At 51.6% G+C, this 19,976-nt stretch overlaps 1 protein-coding gene across 1 annotated transcript in view; it reads left to right on the top strand.

Moving 5' to 3' along the window:
* Positions 1-19,976, top strand: part of LOC105759916 (uncharacterized) — a 649,836-nt gene that overhangs the window by 119,285 nt on the left and 510,575 nt on the right. The window contains 1 exon segment of the mRNA XM_072921323.1: positions 7,374-8,169. Coding sequence (XP_072777424.1) covers positions 7,374-8,169 — 796 coding nt within the window.

Genomic DNA, 19,976 nt, shown 5'->3' on the forward strand with positions numbered 1-19,976 from the left:
TTCAGGGACACGTGGGGGATGCATGGCCAGCAGCTTCGGGCTGATCCCCTTGGTCCCTGATCCCTCCCGGCCATGGCAAGAGCCGGCTGGGATGGCCCTGGCAGGGGGGGCTCCCCTTGGCTCCCCGCAGAGTCGGGATCTGACCGTGGCTCTGTTCCTCTCTCTTGCAGCCCTTGAATGCCCGACAGAGGATGTCAGTAGTGCCATGTCAGAGCTGGCACTTCAAACATTGCATGTGCTCCGGGCAATACAGAGTGGGCGATACTCCATCTTCCAGAAGGTGCAAGATCATACAGCCCTCTGTGATGTCACACTGTTATCTCTGTGATGTAACACAGCCCTCTGTGATGTCATACTGTTATCTCTGTGATGTAACACAGCCCTCTGCGATGTCACACTGTTATCTCTGTGATGTCACACAGCTCTCTGTGATGTCACACTGACATCTCTGAGATGTCACACTGACCCTGTGAGGTCACACAGCTTTTTGTGATGTCACACAGAGATATCTGTGATGTCACACAGATCTCTGTGACGTCACATGGACACATCTTTGACGTCACACAGGTATCTGTGATGTCACAGAGACACCTCTGTGATGTCAAACAACTCTTTGTGATGTCACACTGACATCTCTGTGACATCACACATCTCTCTGTGATGTCACATGCACGTCTCTGTGATGTCACACAGCTCTCTGGGATGTCACACAGGACCTGTGATGTCACACAGCCCCTGTGATGTCACACAGGTTCTGTGATGTCACACAGCTCTCTGTGATGTCACACAGGACCTGTGATGTCACACAGCACCTGTGATGTCACACAGGTTCTGTGATGTCACACAGCTCTCTGTGATGTCACACAGGACCTGTGATGTCACACAGGTTCTGTGATGTCACACAGCTCTCTGTGATGTCACACAGGTTCTGTGATGTCACACAGCTCTCTGTGATGTCACACAGCCCCTGTGATGTCACACAGGTTCTGTGATGTCACACAGCTCTCTGTGATGTCACACAGGACCCATGATGTCACACAGCCCCTGTGATGTTACACAGCTCTCTGTGATGTCACACAGCCCCTGGTCTCTGACTGTGGTTGTTTGTCTTCCAGCCCTTGAAGCCATGAGCGAAGATGACAGCCCATCCTCCACTAACCTGGAAATTCAGGCAGTTTTTGGACAAAGATGTGCAGAACTAAGGTCATCTGCTGGATTCAGAGAACCAGGGTCCCAAGCAGAGTACCAGGAGACAGTGAAGAGAGCAGCAGGACTCAATGTCACTGGAGCTCCAGGCACACCTGATGCTGGCCACAGCTGTGCCTGCTGCAAGCTCCCATAGCTGCTGCCTTCCCCCTCCCTGTTGACAGCTCCTCCCTCCAGCCCTCAAACGCTGCCCATTCCCTTGTTTTGGCCCCCATCTCATCCCTTCCCGTTCCCTTCCATTAATAAACAGTTTGGTTTCTCCCCCTTACCTGCATCTCTGTGGAGCTGAAGCGGCGCAAATCCCGGGCCCTGGGACACACAGGCCCCTGCTGCTGTTCTCTTCCACACCGTGTTCTGTGCACACACACAGAGGAACGAGGGCAGATCAGGCTGGAAAGGTGCCTGTGCTGAAGGTGCAGTTCCACAACCCTGTGGAGTTGCAGACCTTGCTGAGCAGCCCGGAGCCCCTGGAATTTGGAAGAGCCGAGCTGAGTATGCTCTGAAGGCAGATGTGAGGGATTCCATGGCAAGCTTCCACGGAGGGCAAAGGAGCTTGGAATGCTGGAAGTTTTCAGGAATAGCTTCCTGAAAGCTCAGCAGTGCTCCATCCCTGCACAGGATCAGGGAGAGGGCAGAACCAGCGACCATCCGGGCTTAGCAGAGAGCTTTGGGTGTGCCTGAGGGCAAAGGAAGCAGCAGCGCGGTGCCCAAGACTGGGACACACGACCCTGCCAGTGCCCGGAGCGCTGTCAGGCAGTGCCGGGATCCCGGCTGTGGTTCTGGTGCCCACAAGTGAGGAATGGCAGCCCCAGGCTCAGAGCCAGTCAGAAAGCCAAGCAAGTGAGAGCAGAGGGAGGGCACCCTTCCAGTCTCTCTTGGGCATGGCCACAAAACAGCCCCTGCTGCTTCTTCCTCCGCCTGTGTTTGGGCTGTGCTGGTGGCAGAGGCAGCCAGGTTGTGCTCTGCCTTCCAGAGCCTGTTGGGAGCGGGCATGAAAAGCGCTGTGTGCACAGCGGAGAGGCCTGGAAGGTGCTGGCAAGAGCGTCCTGCGGGAGCAGGGCTCTGGGCTCTGGCTGGGAACAGCCTGGTCTTGGTGCTGTGGGCGCAGGCAGGAGTTGAGGCAGGTGAAGAGGCACTGAGCAGCTTGTGTTTGTAGAGGGCCTGGGGCTGCACGTCTGAGCCTCCACCTGGAAAGGCACTTGGGGGAATAGGAGCTAGAGCTGGAGTGCCTGTCCTGAAAGGACATGAAGTCCTTCAGCCTTGCCAGCGTTTCTTAAGGGTGTGTTGGTGTTGAGCAGAAAAGCCGCACATTTGGGGTAATGCATTTGGAGGACAGGGACTTGCTTCTCAAGGAAAGTGCTTCCCAGGGAGCTCCCAGTGAGGCAGGTGCAAGTGTCCCCCTTTGGCTCTCTGTGCTCCTTTCAGTCCTTGAGGCCCGCTGCACTTGGCAGAGGGGCAGGGCAAGGGAGAAGGCTGTGAAGAGCAGGTTTGGCATCCACCTGGACCTGCAGAGACCAACCCAAGCACCTGCAGCAGCGTGTGTTACCCCTGCTTTGGACAGAGGGGTGAGCAGAACCATCTCTGTCCATCTGTGAGCCCCAGAGCTCTCTGTGGGAGCTGTGAATTAAAAGGCCTTTACAAACTCACTTTTCACATCTTCCCTGTCTGCTGTGTTTCAGCTCTTGGCAAGATGCATTTGCCTTTGTGATTTGTGATACCACGGATCCAAGGAGACCATTGTGACCCTGAGAAATCTCTTGGAACCAAGGGGCCATTGTGACACAGCAAGGCCTCGTGGAACCACAGGTCCATTGTGACATTGCAAGGTCACACAGGACCAAGGTGGCCATGGAATCAAGGTTCTGCTGTGGAACCTCATGGAACAAAGGGACCATGGTGACACTGTGGAACCAGGGAGACTGTTTTTGGCAGTAGGAAAGCTCATGGAACCCCAAGTCCATTGTGACACAGCAAGGCCTCATGGAGCCAAGGGACCATTGTTAAACTGTGAGGCCTCATGGAATCATGAGCCATTGGGACACAGCGTGGCACCTCATGGAGCCAAGAGTCCATTGTTACACTGTGGGGCCCTGTGGAACCAAGGGGACCACAGTGACTTTGTGGGGCCTCATGGAACAATGGAGACTGTTCTGACACTTTGGGACCCACTGGAACCAAGGGGCCATTAGAGCATGGCAGAGCCTCATGGAATCAAGGGGACTACAGTGTCACTTAGACCATTTGATTTAACCTTACTTAAAGGCCTGACTGGCTCAGTTACCCAAGGCACTCAGACCCCTCAGAGAGCAGCATTTCTGCCACATTTCCCCAGCACAGGCACTCCTGTGTGCACACAGACACAGAGAGTCAGTGCAGGGCACCTGAGAAATTCCCCTGAGGACAGGGAAATGCTCCCTGTGGATGATTTGGCATCTCCCCAGCGGGGAAGGGTTGAGCCTGGAGGAGTGGGGGGATCGGCCCAGGCTCCCTCGTTGTTCGGGATCCCCCGAGTGCAGCAAACGGGAGAGTTCCCGTCTCGGAGAGGCCCCACTCAGAGGGAGTCGCTGGCCCAGGAGAACTCCAAGGGCTCCTTTTGGAGCGCTGTTTGTAGGGCCCCAAGAGAGGGGCTTCAGTCCCAGCCATGTTTCGTCCTGGCCGCACTTGGCATCAGCAGCTTTCTTTGGCAGGCTGAGAACAGGGATGTTGTGCCACTGAGGGAACACAAACAGTTCCCTGGGAACTGTTTGTCCTAGTTTAGGGCAAATTTGGGGGAAACCCAGGAAATAAACCCCCACGGCCCCTCTCCACCCACCTGGTTCAGGGAAAAATTTCCTCTGAGAGAGAAGTGGAAAAGAACCTGTTTATTCAACAAACAAAGCACTCCCCAGCACCAAAACAATTAACAACACTAGATGACAACAAAACTCTTTCACCCCTCTGAAGAGATGAACAAATCCAGAAGGTCTTTCCTGGGAGTGGTCGCCCGGGTCTGGACGCTGGGGATTGCTCTCCAGCACTGGGGATGGCTGCTGCAGATCACAAAATGCAGGCTCCTGGTGTTCCTTGGTGTTTCCCAGATCCCAGTCCAGAGCAAGTTGGATGATATTCAGAAAGAGGAAAGGAAAAAAGCAACAGTCCAGGGAAAGAATTGGACTACTTAGCTAACCTAACTAGGAAGCAAAGCAAGCAAGCCAAGCAAGCAAGCAAGCAAAGCAAAAGCCAGCCAGCCAGCACCAGCCTTTTCTAGACAGCAGACCATGGGGGGAGGTGAACCAGATGATAACACGGCAAAACAAACCTTCACTTTCAGAGTCAGTTCTGAAAGCACAGAACATAATATCAAACGTAAACAGAACACACGATTGGAGATACAAACACCATAACAGTCACCCTAGGACACCAGGGCTGCTCCTAAAGCAGCCAGGAGCTGGTTGGGCAGCAGCAGTGCCTGGAGCAGACAGGGTTTGTGATGAGCTCCAGAGGAGCTGAGCCCAGGGGCTGCTGGCCAAGGCCGAGGCCCAGCGAGCGTTTCTCAGCTGGCAGGGTGGCCTGAGAAGGGGAGGGGGGAATGCACCAGCACAGGAACCATGGAACCAAGGGACCATTGTGACACTGTGGGGCCCTGTGAGACCAAGGGACCATTGTGACACTGTGGGGCCTGTGAGACCAAGGGACCACTGTGACACTGTGGGGCACCATGGAACCAAGGAGACCATTGTGACCCTGAGGGGACTCATGGGATCATGGAGACCATTGGGACACTATGAGGCCCCATGGAATAAGTAAATCATTGTGACACTGTGAGGCCTCATGGAACCAGGAGGCTTTGGTGGCACTGTAGGGCTGTGTGGAACCAAGGGTCCAGGGTGACACTGCAGGGCTCATGGAACAGAGGAGTCATTGGGACACTGCTGGACCCCATGGAATCAATGCATCATTATGACACTTCGAGACCCCATGGAACCAAGGGAACCTGGAACAGGTCAGACTGGTTTGGCCTCCCAGGGGGAGTGGGGAGGGGGGGATCAGGTCAGGCTGATCTTGGAATGTCAAGGTCTGCCTCTCATCTGCTGCTGAAACACTGGGGCTCCCTGTTTCCTTCCTGTAGAAAAGATCTGTCCTTCTCCTCCTGGCAAACATGGCAAGAATTCAGATTTCACCTCCAAATTTCCTTATTTCCAGGGATTGTTCCTATAGGAATATTGCCAGGACAAGTCTGCCTTGCAATGGTTTCACAAGGCTCACCTCCCATCTGTCCCCAAAACACTGGGGAAGGCTCCATGCTTTCCTTCCTATGGGAAAGACCTGTCTTGCTACTCCAGCCACCCATGGCCAACACTGGGGTTCCACTTCCAAAATTCCCTGTATCCAAAGATTGCTCCCAGACAAAATCTGCCATTACTGACGAGTTTGGCTGGCCTTGGCCCAGTGAGGCTCTCACCTGCCTTCCACGCCCTGTGGCTCTGTGCTTTCCTTCCTATGGAAAAGAACTGTCCCTCTCATCCAGGTGTCCATGGTGTAAGAGATAGTCCAAAGTTTCCCTCATGTGCCTCACCACCTTTGCAAGGACAGAGACTCAGACCCTGCAGACCCTGAGTGCAGTTCTGGCCTGGTTGAGGTGGATTCTCACCAGGTGATTGTTTGCAGGTGTGTTTGCTGTGCTGCCACGCTGCATGGCTCCTGGCAGGGCCTGGCAAGGAGCGGCGTGCTCTGTACACTTAAACCTGCTGCACGATCCCCACTCACCACAACAGGGTTAATGAGGGGTTAATTTCCCCACCTCTCAGCTTTGGTGATCCCCCATGGAAGATCCCTCATCTGCCTCATGACCACCATCAAGGACGGAGATTGAGGCCCCCTCCCACGGGCTGAGACTGAGACCCTTAAAATTCTAACACAGGGCGCTGGCCTGACGGAAGCGGGATGTCTGCCAAGTGCTCCCTCAGGTGTGATCGCTGGACCAAGACTGGTTTCCCATGGCAAGGAGTCCTGAAACAATGGGTCCTGCTCGCTGCCGGGACTGGTTTGTCCAGTTCGGAACTGCACTGTCTGTGCTTGTTCTCAGCTTATTCTCCACTGTCCTGTACCTGCTCCCTCAACTATAATAGACCCCTGAGTTAACCAAAGACTTTGAGATTCTCCCCAATGTGACAATACAGATCTGTTGGCTGGACCACGAGGATTTCGTCTCTCTGTTGGTAGCTATTTCCCCTTGCCCTCTTTCTCTGTCTCTCTATCCTTTATCTCCTTCCTAACCCTTCTATCCCATCTGCTGAGGGCATCAATAAAAGGTGCATTGGCTTTGACTGATACGGAAAGTCCCCCTGCTGTGTGTCCTTTGCACTCTGAGATGGGTAAAATGAAACATCAGGACCCCCACTTGTACCAGCGGATCGTGGCAGCCCAGCACCCTAAATGGGGAGAGCCAGGAGGGGGGAGCTTTTGGGATTGCTGGGACTCCCGGCAGCCTGGGGAGGGCGGGCAGCGAGGAGAAGGGGGACCCCCAATCCAAGTGTGACCCCAGCAGCTGGGACAGGGGGGAGCCCCGAACAGCAAAGGGGAGGGAGCAGGGACGGGGAACTCCTGGGAGGCTTTTTCAGGGCTGGATCTTGGTGTTTGGGAGGTTTTTATGGAGCCCAGGTGGCCAGGGACTTCTAGGGATGGACTGGGACAGAGGGACCCTCAAACTCAGCGTACTCATCCTTTGTTTTTCCCCAAACCAGGATTTTCCATTCCCAGCCCCTGGGAGGCTGCAAGGAAGAAGAAGATGTCCCAGGACACCGAAGCAGGTGAGGAGGAAGTCAGTGCCCCTTTCCTCCTCTCTCCTGCTCCATCTCCCAGCCCAGCCTGGCCCCCGGCTGCAGGACAGCCCCGCTGCTGGTGCCCTTCTGCCGGGGATGCACTGGAGGGATCTCCTTGCCCTTCCCTGTGGCACGGAGGCAAATCCCATCCTCTCCTTGTCCTTCCTCCCCCAGAGCAGGAGCTGAGGATGGAGACCAGGAAGGACAAATCCCTGCGGCACAACCTCATGGAAGAGGCCATTTTGAGCAACTCCACAGCACAGGAATCCAACAGGGAGGAAAAGCCCCGGAGATCCCACACAAGGAGGGGCTGCAAACCCAGCCCAGGGTGCTCTGAGGAGGAAAGGCCCACTCTGGGTCAGGAAGGTGGGCAGAGCTTCAGCCAGAGCTCAGAGCTGGTGGTCCCTGAGAAGCTTCAGAATGGGGAGAAGCCCTACAAGTGCTTGGAGTGTGGGAAGAGCTTCAGGAAGAGCTCCCACCTGATCAGGCATCAGATGATCCACACTGGGGAATGGCCCTACGAGTGTGGGGAGTGTGGGAAGGGCTTCAGCTGCAGCTCTGCCCTTGTCACCCACCAACGCATCCACACCAGGGAGAGGCCCTACGAGTGTCCCGAGTGTCAGAAGAGGTTTCAGACCAGCTCCCATCTCCTCCGGCACCATCGGATTCACACGGATGAGAGGCCCTTCCGCTGCCCCGACTGCGGGAAGGGATTCAAGGAAAACTCCACCCTCATCACCCACCGGTGCATCCACACTGGGGAGAGGCCCTACGAGTGTGGGGAGTGTGGGATGAGCTTCAGCCAGAGATCCAACCTGATCCGCCACCAGAGGATTCACACTGGGGAGAGGCCCTATGAGTGTGGGGAATGTGAGAAGAGCTTCAGCCAGAGATCCAACCTGATCCACCACCAGATGATCCACACTGGGGAACGGCCATACAAATGTGGGGAATGTGGGAAGGGCTTCAGCCGAAGGTCCCAACTGATCACCCACCAAATGATCCACACTGGGGAGAGGCCCTACGAATGTCCCGAGTGTAAGAAGAGGTTTCAGGCCAGATCAAATCTCCTCCTGCACTGGCGGATCCACACTGGGGAGAGGCCCTACGAGTGTCCCCAGTGTGGGAAGAGCTTCTCCAGGAGCTCTCACTTGACCAAACACCAACGGAGGCACCGGTAAGGGAAGCCCTGTGAATGCCCCTGTTGAGAGTTTAGCTGAAGAATGGCTGCGCAGCAAGGGACACGAAAGGGTTAAGTTGATGAGAGTGTGAGAATACGTGACTTGTAGCATGAAAACTATGCCCTTGAGAAACAGATGTTTTCTATCAACCTTGAGAGCCAGACATCTCCTAACAACCTTGAGTATACAGATGTCTCGATAAAAATGAAATATTGCTTGGTATGCAGAAAAGTAATCAAGTATAAAGAAACAGTAACCGCAAGGCTTATCGCAAAGAGATATATGTGTTAATAGAAAGGTAACCAATCCTGAGCTTCGCTTTTGCAATCCGTATGAACTAGTTAGTGCTTGTATAAAGAAACTGTAATCGACTCCAATAAACTGAAAACTTGTTGACCATGATATCATGAGACTCGTTTTCCCGCGACTCTCTCACCAACATCTGGCGCCTGAACGGACGGGACCCCCCCCCGCCTGGATCTGTGAGATGTTGCGTTGGGTTCGGGTCCCGCAGCTAGACGGACGGCGATTAAGCTTTACCTGGAGCCGCGCCCTGAGTGACCACAGCGGTGAGCTCAGCCGATACGTGCTGCCAAAGCCTGGAGGGGCTGCAACAGCGCTGACGTGAGTATGGATAGGCAAGCAGCATATGACCTTTTCACCTCCTTTCTCAGATGGAGGCAATTTAAGGGGCTTGATTTAGATAAAGATCTCCCTGCTTTATTGCAGCATGCAGCCTCGTATTCCTTTTTCTCAGACCCGCATACCGTACATGAATTAGGGGAATGGCGAAAATATGGGGATAAGTTGTGGGAATTTACGTTAGACGATGATAAACCCGCAAAGAAAATGAGCAAGGTATGGAAAGTAATTCACAATGAGTTGTTAATGTTCCAAGCGGAAAAAAGGGCAGCTGAGAGAGTAAAGACAGCACAAGAGCGTAATCGCGATTACGGTTTACCGGCAGATCCTAGTGCTCCAAATCCCCCCTTTTTTACGATGGTTAATGTGCCTTCATCCGTGCCATCCACCCCGCCCCCGCCGAGCCTCTGAGTATCGCGATCCCCGGGAATGCTCAACACAACCCCCCTCCCCCACCTCGGGCAACTGTTTCTCTCAGTAGCCAGGAGCCTGTCCCTGGGGCAGAAGCTGACCTCGCGGAGGCCATGGCCAGGGAGAGACGTGAAATCTGGAGCACGCTCGCCCGTGAGGGGATGGAAAAGGGGGACGCTGATCTTGTTGCAGCAGCTCAGGAGACCTTAGCGTTTCCAGTCATTTATACGCCTAACCCGCAGGGGGGTGGGCAACAGGCACAGGTGCAAAATTTAGATTGGAAAATGCTGGCCCAGTTGCGTGCCACAGTGGGGAATTATGGAGTTTCTAGTGAACTGGTTAAACAGATGCTCGATTACATGTTTAATGCCCAAGTGCTGTTGCCTGCAGATATCAGAGGCATTGCCAAATTGATTTATACCCCACATCAACGACTGTTGTTTGAAGCGCACTGGAGAGAGGAGGCTGCATTGAGTGTAAATCTCCCAAGGGCCCAGGGGGATGCCTTGACAGGGATCACGGTTGATGAACTAATAGGGCAAGGCGCATTTCTGAGAGTTGAGACCCAAGCAGCTTTAGGACCCGACAAACTCAGGGAAGCTATGACAGTGGCCAAAAGAGCGATGGATAAAGTTAAAACCCTGGGAGGGATACCTATATATATGGGAATCAAACAGGGTAGAGACGAGCCCCTTGGTGCCTTTGTAGATAAGATCATGGATGCATTGTCTAAAGCGGGAGTACCAGATCATATGCAAGACGCCCTGCTAAGACAATGCATCCTACAAAACGGCAATCCCACCACTAGAGCCTTGATTAATTCGACCCCGGGGAATTGGAAGGTGCAGGACCTATTAGAAAAGGCTGCCTCTATGCCGATTGGCCCCCAGATATTTTTAGTAAATGCTCTGCAGAAAATAGGAGAAGGATTACAGGAACAAGCCATAGCCCTGCGTGAGCAAACTATTAGCTCTCAAAATCAAGTCATGGCAGCTCTTGCTCCCCTCCAAGCGGCAGCCGCACACCCCCGCTCGACCAACGCTGGCGGCAATCGAATGAAGTGCTACCGATGTGGAAATGTAGGTCACATCCGCCGAGAATGTGGAGCTACGGGAGTATGGTGCAATAAATGCCAATCCAACACACACAACTCCACTGCTTGTCGAAGGAAGCAGGGAAACTCGAAGAACAGCGTGAGCAGCGGCCGCGCAGGGACACAAATGGCAGCTGCACTGTCAACACCCCCTGACAACTCAAACCAGCAACAACCGGGAGCCTCGGCTTGGACCTGGCAGCCTCAGTAGATGTTGACATCCTTTCCACTCACTTGCATAAGGTTCCCACTGGACTTTTTGGCCCTATTTTTATAAATGGCCAGCCAATAGGGGGCTTGATAATTGGTCGCTTCTCTGCTACTACTCTGGGTCTGTATGTTGAGCCGGGGGTTATTGACTCTGATTGTAAAAGTGAACTTATGATTATGGTCCATACTCCGTATCCCCCCGTGAAAGTACCCAAAGGGCAGAGACTAGCCCAATTGATTCCGTTGCCTCAAATGACCAAGGGACTAATGTCCCTTACACAAGAGCCCAGGAATGAAGGGAGCTTCGGATCTATGGGAGGCCTAACCTTGCTCACCATAGACCTCAATACTCGACCTAAGAAGTCCTGTCGTCTGACTTATCAAGGACGCAGTATCACACTTAAGGGACTCCTCGATACAGGTGCTGACTCGAGTATAATTGATCCTGCACACTGGCCTTCCACCTGGCCAATACAGCCCTCAGCAACCACTGCCACTGGCATCGGAGGAATGACACTGGCTAATCGTACCCCTGTACTGACAGTCGAGATTGAAGGGAAACAAGCATCGACAGCATTTTCTATAACAACACTGCCACCTACTGTTCACTGCCTAATTGGCCGTGATATTCTTGCTCAACTGGGTCTTGTCCTCACTAATGATCACCCTTTACAGTAATGGTCATTGCTTGGACTTTGCCACTGCTACTTACTTGGATTACTGATAAACCTGTTGTGGTTAAGCAATGGCCTCTAAAACGGGAAAGTTTGGAACAGGCACACCTTTTGGTTATGGAACAATATCAACAAGGACATGTTAAGCCCTCCACCAGTCCCTGGAATACTCCAATATTTGTAATCAAGAAGAAATCTGGAAAGTATAGGCTGCTGCACGACTTGAGAGCAGTAAATAATCAAATGGAACCCATGGGAGCGCTTCAACCTGGACTGCCTAACCCAGCTATGATACCAAAAGACTGGCCCATCCTTATAATAGACCTGAAAGACTGCTTTTTTACCATTGCATTGCATCCTAATGATACCAAACGGTTTGCATTTACGCTTCCTGCCCTTAACCATGGAGAACCTGACAAAAGATTTGAGTGGACAGTTCTGCCACAAGGTATGCGCAACTTGCCTACACTTTGTCAACTGTATGTCGATGCTGCACTACAACCACTACGACGAAAAATGCCTGCTACCATTGTTTACCATTATATGGATGACATCCTGCTCGCTCAAAGAGAACCCTTTACAGCCTCACAAATCGAAGATGCCACAAGGATCCTAATAGATTTTTCCTTGGTAGTAGCTCCAGACAAAATTCAGATGTCAACCCCTTGGAAGTATCTAGGGTGGACAATCACAGAACAGAAGATTATGCCTCAAAAATTGTCCATACAAATATCAATAACAACATTGCATGAGGCCCAAAAGCTTCTAGGTGACCTACAGTGGCTGAAGCCAGTCACCGGCATCCCTAATATCTTATTAGACAAATTGCGTCCGCTACTGAAAGGCACTGACCCTTGTGCCCCTGTTCATCTCACCCAAGCTCAGCAAGATGCACTTCAGAAAATTATGCATTGCATATCTACAGGATTTGTCACAAGGATTGACCCTGATCTCCCCCTGCATCTTACAATTTGGAATACTGAAGACCACCTACTAGGAGCTGTTACTCAGCAGTTAGAGAAAACAGGGGAGACAGCAGTACCGGAATGGCTGTCACCTCCATTGCAACAAAGAAAAACTATAACTTCAAAAATCGAAAATTTGGCATTGCTGATCAAAAAAGGACGCATCCGCATTTTGGAAATCAGTGGCCTGGAACCAACGGACATTAATCTGCCCATAGAAAAGGCCACGTTAGATTGATACCTTTTAAACTCCACAGCCCTGGCTGAAGCATTATTGTCGTCTGCAGCACAAATCAATACTGGTCCCCTTATACCGAAACCTTTGCGATGGCTAGGAGAATGGAGCTGGCTACAGAAACCCCTCAGAGAAGACAGGCCCATTCCAGATGCCACTACGGCTTTCACAGACGCTGGAAAACGCTCCAGGAAGGCGGCAGTAGTCTGGAAAAAGGGACAACAATGGCATCAACAAATATTAGAGGCAACATCAGAGGACAATTTGCAGACTTTGGAGTTGTTGGCAGTCATTTGGGCTGTAACTAACTTGCATGAACCATTGAATGTTGTATCAGACTCGCTTTATGTTGTGGGGGTAGTATCAAGGATTGAGGATGCTACTATCAGAGAAGTACAGAATCAGCAACTTTATGAACTGTTTCTTCAACTAAAACGTGCCCTCAGAATTAGAACTGAACCATATTCGGTCATCCATGTTTGTAGTCATAAATGGGACGAAGGGTTAGGAGAAGGAAACGCCAAGGCTGATAAGCTAGTCTCGCTTTCTCATCAAACAGTACTTCCTAGGCAGTCATTAGCACGGGAAAGCCATGCTATTTTCCATCAGAATGCTAAAGGCATGTCGAAAGAATTTCAGATTCCCTTAGAAGAAGCTAGAGCTATAGCCAAAGCCTGTCCAATTTGTAGTAATCAAAACAGAGGCATGGGTCTGGGTGTGGGAGTCAACCCAAGGGGCCTGCATGCTAATGAGATATGGCAGATGGATGTTACTCATGTACCCAGCTTTGGCCGCCTTAAGTATGTCCATGTGACTATAGATACTTATAGTCATTATATATGGGCTACTGCACAGGCTGGCGAACGGGCTATACATGTAGAACGGCACCTGCACAGTTGTATTGCTGTCATGGGAACCCCACAGAAAATCAAAACAGACAATGGTCCAGCCTACTGTAGCAAGCGTGTAGCTCGTTTCATGCAGTTTTGGAACATTGCTCATGTTACAGGGATTGCCAACTCACCTACTGGACAAGCAATAGTGGAAAGAGCAAATGGAACCCTTAAGCAGTATTTGGAAAAATATTCTGACATTAGTAGCATACAGGATAGACTACTTAAATGTTTGTTTGTGCTTAATCATTTATGTATTTTTGGAAACAGCGAGGTGCCGCCTGTGATTTCACATTTTTCCCCGCTGAAACAGCCTGGGCCTGAAGCAGTGGTCAGGTATCGGGACCCGAAGACAGGAATCTGGCAAGGCCCAGCTAAGGTTGTATACTGGGGCAGAGGCTACTTATGTGTTTCTACACCAACAGGCACTTTGTGGGTTCCTGCAAGGTGGACGCGACCAGCAGTTATCAATGAACAGTCCAGAGCAGAGGAGGAAATATTGTCTGCAGAAAGTGCTGGCACCGATCCTGCGAGAAGTTGAAGAGGAATTTAATATCAAGTTTTTATACGAAACTGCACAAGAAGTAGCTGAAATGCTTCTCCCAGTTTTACAGAGAGACTTTTTACACCATTGCCAAACTGCTTGCTTAGCTTGCTTTGCACATAATCACCAAGCGTGGGTAAAAATTTATTGTGGGAACTGTAATAGTAACTGGTGGGTTTTTCAACGGGTTCTTAGCAACGGACTTTGGTGCCTTAATTGTAATATTGCCTGGCATAGGGAAACGCCGCAGCAAGCATTAACTGCGTTAACAGGAGATACTATAAGGAACAGTATAGCCAGAATAGAAAACAGGGAGGATCTAGAGCTTAGAGATTTGGTGTGGCAGGTACGCCACATAGTCAAAAAGATATTAGGAGACAGACGCTCATGCATTTTAGACTCTTGTTGTGGTCATGAAGTTCGTATACCAACTCAGTGGCAGGTGCCACCCAATCAATGGGATTATACTTGTCGTAGGTTTACTAAAATTAATAACCGTCGCAAGAACTACTACGGTAAAACATCCCAACATTAACTCCTTATTTCCTAGGCAGAACGTATGGATCTCATTAGCAAGACAGCTAAATAGAACAGACTTTTGTGTGTCCTTAGCCCAGCCTGAATCCCCCTTCCATACCTTCCTTATTGGCGTACCACTTAATGAGACAGAGTACTCTTATTTAGTCACGACCCGAACGGCCAGACACTGTAAAAACAATATTAGCTCCTGCCTTGAAGAATATGACTAGTGGGATGATAGATTACCTTATAGTGGCAAGCCCGACGAGCTAGAGATATTGGGCTCGCTCCATGCTGCCTCATGCATGTATATTAACTCCAGCAAATATGATTGCAATGAAGGCAACGGTGCTTGGTGTAATATAACACTCTCAACGAATATTACCCCGCAACAGGAAAATTGGCAAAATCACTCCTTTTGGTGTCACTCAATAGCTCAAAAAGAAACAGACCCAGCCCCAGGTACAACAATTCCTCGCCGATTGCCACCCGGAATCTTTTTAATCTGTGGGGACAGAGCATTCAGCGGCATTCCTCAACGGCCCACTGGAGGCCCTTGTACGTTTGGGCGTCTCACAATAGCACTCCCTAGCCAGAGCACTCTGCTAGGCCTATATAGCAATACCAGCCAGGTAACCACCACATGACGAAAGCGCTCAACCATTGATGCTTCCTGTGACGATAATGTCAATTTGTTTAATCGCGCGGAGCAAGTGGTTGCCTCTCTTTTTATGCCCGGCCTTGCTGCAGGACATGCTCTTTTTCAGTTAGAGAAGTTACAATGTTGGGTAGGCAAGCAAGCTAATGCTACGTCTGAGCTATTAAGTTTACTGGCCACAGACATAGATACCGTAAGACATGCAACATTGCAAAATCGGGCAGCTATTGACTTTTTATTATTGGCTCATGGGCATGGTGTGAAGATTTCGAAGGAATGTGCTGTATGAATTTGAAAAATAGTTCTGAATCTATTCACAAGAAAATTCAGCGTTTGCAGCAACATGTTCAGGTGTTACAGAGGGATGATACATTTTTTGGATTATCATTTGAATCATGGAAAATTACGGGGTGGCTTAAACACCTTTTGCAGCTTATGATAATAGGATTGTTAGTTATAGTGATTTTAATGCTTGTATTGCCGTGTGTATTTCAGTGCTTGCAAAGGACTTTAATGTCAATTATAGAACAAAAATGGAACACATCCTTGCTTGCTTATAGAGAAAACAGGGGAAGTGTTGAGAGTTTAGCTGAAGAATGGCTGCGCAGCAAGGGACACGAAAGGGTTAAGTTGATGAGAGTGTGAGAATACGTGACTTGTAGCATGAAAACTATGCCCTTGAGAAACAGATGTTTTCTAACAACCTTGAGAAACAGATATCTCCGAACAACCTTGAGAGACAGACATCTCCTAACAACCTTGAGCATACAGGTGTCTCGTTAAAAATGAAATATTACTTAGTATGCAGTAAAGTAATCAAGTATAAAGAAACAGTAACTGCAAGGCTTATCGCAAAGAGATATATGTGTTAATAGAAAGGTAACCAATCCTGAGCTTCACTTTTGCAATATGTATGAACTAATTAGTGCTTGTATAAAGAAACTGTAATCGACTCCAATAAACTGAAACTTGTTGATCATGACAGCATGAAGCTTGTTTCCCACGACATGCTCACCAACATATGGACACATCTGTGATGTCACGCATGTCTCTGTGATGTCACACAGACACCTCTGTGATGTCACACAGCTCTTTGTGATGTCACCCTGACATCTCTGTGACGTCACACAGCTCTCTGTGATGTCACTTGGACATCACTGTGATGTCACACTGACCCTATGAGGTCACACAGCTTTTTGTGATGTCACAGAGCTCTCTGTGATGTCATATTGGCATCTCCGTGATGTCACACAGACATCTCTGTGATGTCACACTGACATCTCTGTGATGTGACCCAGGATCTGCGATGTTACGCAGCCCCTGTGATGTTACACAGATCTCTGTGGTGTCTCACAGCCCCTGGTCTCTGACTGTGGTAGTTTATCTGTCTTCCAGCCCTTCAAGCCATGAGCGAAGATGACAGCCCATCCTCCACTAACCTGGAAACTCAGGCAATTTTTGGACAAAGATGTGCAGAACTAAGGTCATCTGCTGGATTCAGAGAACCAGGGTCCCAAGCAGAGTACCAGGAGACAGTGAAGAGAGCAGCAGGACTCAATGTCACTGGAGCTCCGGGCACACCTGATGCTGGCCACAGCTGTGCCTGCTGCAAGCTCCCATAGCTGCTGCCTTCCCCCTCCCTGTTGACAGCTCCTCCCTCCAGCCCTCAAACACTGCCCATTCCCTTTTTTTGGCCCCCATCTCATCTCTTCCCTTTCCCTTCCGTTAATAAACAGTTTGGTTTCTCCCCCTCACCTGCATCTCTGTGGAGCTGAAGCGGCGCAAATCCCGGGCCCTGGGACACACAGGCCCCTGCTGCTGTTCTCTTCCACGCCGTGTTCTGTGCACACACACAGAGGAACGAGGGCAGATCAGGCTGGAAAGGTGCCTGTGCTGAAGGTGCAGTTCCACAACCCTGTGGAGTTGCAGATCTTGCTGAGCAGCCTGGAGCCCCTGGAATTTGGAAGAGCCAAGCTGAGTATGCTCTGAAGGCAGCTGTGAGGGATTCCATGGCAAGCTTCCACGGAGGGCAAAGGAGCTTGGAATGCTGGAAGTTTTCAGGAATAGCTTCCTGAAAGCTCAGCAGTGCTCCATCCCTGCACAGGATCAGGGAGAGGGCAGAACCAGCTACCATCTGGGCTTACCAGGGAGCTTTGGGTGTGCCTGAGGGCAAAGGAAGCAGCAGCGCGATGCCCAAGACTGGGACACGCGACCCTGCCAGTGCCCGGAGCGCTGTCAGGCAGTGCCGGGATCCCGGCTGTGGTTCTGGTGCCCACAAGTGAGGAATGGCAGCCCCAGGCTCGGAGCCAGTCAGAAAGCCAAGCAAGTGAGAGCAGAGGGAGGGCATGGCCACAAAACAGCCCCTGCTGCTTCTTCCTCCGCCTGTGTTTGGGCTGTGCTGGCGGCAGAGGCAGCCAGGCTGTGCTCTGCCTTCCAGAGCCTGTTGGGAGCGGACATGAAAAGCGCTGTGTGCACAGCGGAGAGGCCTGGAAGGTGCTGGCAAGAGCATCCTGCGGGAGCAGGGCTCTGGGCTCTGGCTGGGAACAGCCTGGTCTTGGTGCCGTGGGCGCAGGCAGGAGTTGAGGCAGGTGAAGAGGCAGTGAGCAGCTTGTGTTTGTAGAGGGCCTGGGGCTGCACGTCTGAGCCTCCACCTGGAAAGGCACTTGGGGGAATAGGAGCTAGAGCTGGAGTGCCTGTCCTGAAAGGACATGAAGTGTTTCAGCCTTGCCAGCGTTTCTTAAGGGTGTGTTGGTGTTGAGCAGAAAAGCTGCACATTTGGGGAAATGCCTTTGGAGGACAGGGGCTTGCTTCTCAAGGAAAGTGCTTCCCAGGGAGCTCCCAGTGAGGCAGGTGCAAGTGTCTCCCTTTGGCTCTCTGTGCTCCTTTCAGTCCTGGAGGCCCGCTGGACTTGGCAGAGGGGCAGGGGAAGGGAGAAGGCTGTGAAGAGCAGGTTTGGCATCCACCTGGACCTGCAGAGACCAACCCAAGCACCTGCAGCAGCGTGTGTTACCCCCGCTTTGGACTGAGGGGTGAGCAGAACCATCTCTGTCCATCTGTGAGCCCCAAAGCTCTCAGTGGGAGCTGTGAATTAAAAGGCCTTTACACACTCACGTTTCACATCTTCCCTGTCTGCTGTGTTTCAGCTCTTGGCAAGATGCATTTGCCTCCTGTTTGCTGGGAGCTGCTGTGGCCCAGGGCCAGCACAGAGCTGGGCTGGGTGGGCCAGGCAGTGTGGTGGAGATTCTTGGCTGATCTTGGTGTGTGCCTGGCCTCAGCAAAGGCTTGGAAGGTTTGCTTCCCAAATGTCCTGCTCACTGGCTCTCCCTGTGCATCTTGGAGAGCACAAGGGAGGCATTTCTGGCAGCTGGGCATCAGCAGGCCTTCAAATGAGGGTGTGTTGTGGAGCGAGCCCAGCTGAGATACCCTGAGAGGAGCCCAGGGCTCCTTGCTCCTCTCTGCTGGCCCGTGAGCGTCTGTCTGCTCTCGGGATGGCCCTGGCTGTGTCACGGGTGCTGCGTGGACACGAGACAGCCGCTCCTGTCCCGCTGGGTCCCAGCAGGGCCTGGCAGCCGTCCTGCATCCACGTCAGGATGCTGGCCAAGAGAGGCTCTGGAAGCTGAGGCAGCTGATTTGAAGCTTTTGCAGGTGCCAACAGGTCAAGGCCAACAGTGTTCCCTCAGGATACAGCATTGCTGAGGAGCTTCCCCAGAGCTGCCTGATGCCACCCACTCCTTGTGGCACCCGTTGCTTTCCTGTGGAAGGTTCTGCCTTCCCCAAGAGCACAGAGGAAGCTGGAGAAAGAGCTTGCCAGGCTGCTCTCCATCCTTTACCAGCAGCCCTGGGTGAGCAGAGTAGTCCCAGCTGAGCGCAGATGTGCCAATGGAACAGCCGTGCACAGGAAGGCTCAGAGGGAAGGATGATCCAGGATCCATAGGCCTGGCAGCCTGAGCTTGCTCCAGGGGAGGCCTTGGGGCAGATCCTCCTGAGTGCCATCCCACGGCATGTGCAGGGAACCAGGGGGTCTGCTGGAGGGTGGGAAAGCTCTGCAGAGGGACGGGGACAGCTGGGGGTTCTGGTGGGGTGTTGGGGGCTTCTGTGCGGGAGTTTAGGGGGGTGGTGTTGGAGGTGTGTTGGGGAAGGAGTTGTCTGGGAGGTGAGAGGTCTAGGCTGGAATTTGAGTCAGTTTGAAGGCAGCATCTGTGGTTTGGCACAGCTTTGGTTACAGAGGGCTCAGCTCTGTATATCTGTGAATATCTGTGGCTTTTCCTCTTCATGGTCCTGATTCTCCTGCAGGGAACAAGGGGGGAAAGCTGTACTTTACTGGACACTTAGATATCTCTACCAGGGGGAGAATTAGCCCCTTTTCTTTCTACTCAGAGCTTTTATTCCTTAAGAGAGTTAGGATATTATCATCCCTTCATAGAAAACCATTTGCAAACCAAAGAATGGCCCTTGGTTTTGCCCTTGTTTTGTGTAGTGTTATGTTCTGTAAAGTGACCCTCAGTGGATGAGGTTAAGGCAAACGAGTTGCTGCTTTGAGATGGGAAGCAAAATTCCAAATCTTCACCTCCTCAGGCCATCCCAATTAATTTGGGAAGTTTGCACCATTTTGGAACTACTTGAGTTGAGCAATGGGAGTAAAGCTTTCCTGAACTGAGGATTCTTACTTGCCAGGATCTTCTGTGCCTTTGCTGCTAAGGTGTTTTTGTGCTGAAGGCAATAACTTCAATGAGAAAATAATTTCAGCATGGGGTAAGAGCTTCTGACAGAGACCAAGTGTTGCCAGCAGTTGCTCCAGGTGCTCCTGCCAACAGCCCCTGCAGGCAGGAGCACAGCCCCCAGTGCACGTGGGTTTGGCTCCCTCTGGCACAGAAGCCCCCCAGGGGCACAGGTCTCTGGGTCAGGAGACGGGCACCAGCGCTGCCAGGGCTCGGGGGTGACAGC

The sequence above is a fragment of the Taeniopygia guttata genome, chromosome 36, assembly GCF_048771995.1.
Source record: "Taeniopygia guttata chromosome 36, bTaeGut7.mat, whole genome shotgun sequence".
In the NCBI taxonomy this organism is placed as follows: domain Eukaryota; kingdom Metazoa; phylum Chordata; class Aves; order Passeriformes; family Estrildidae; genus Taeniopygia; species Taeniopygia guttata.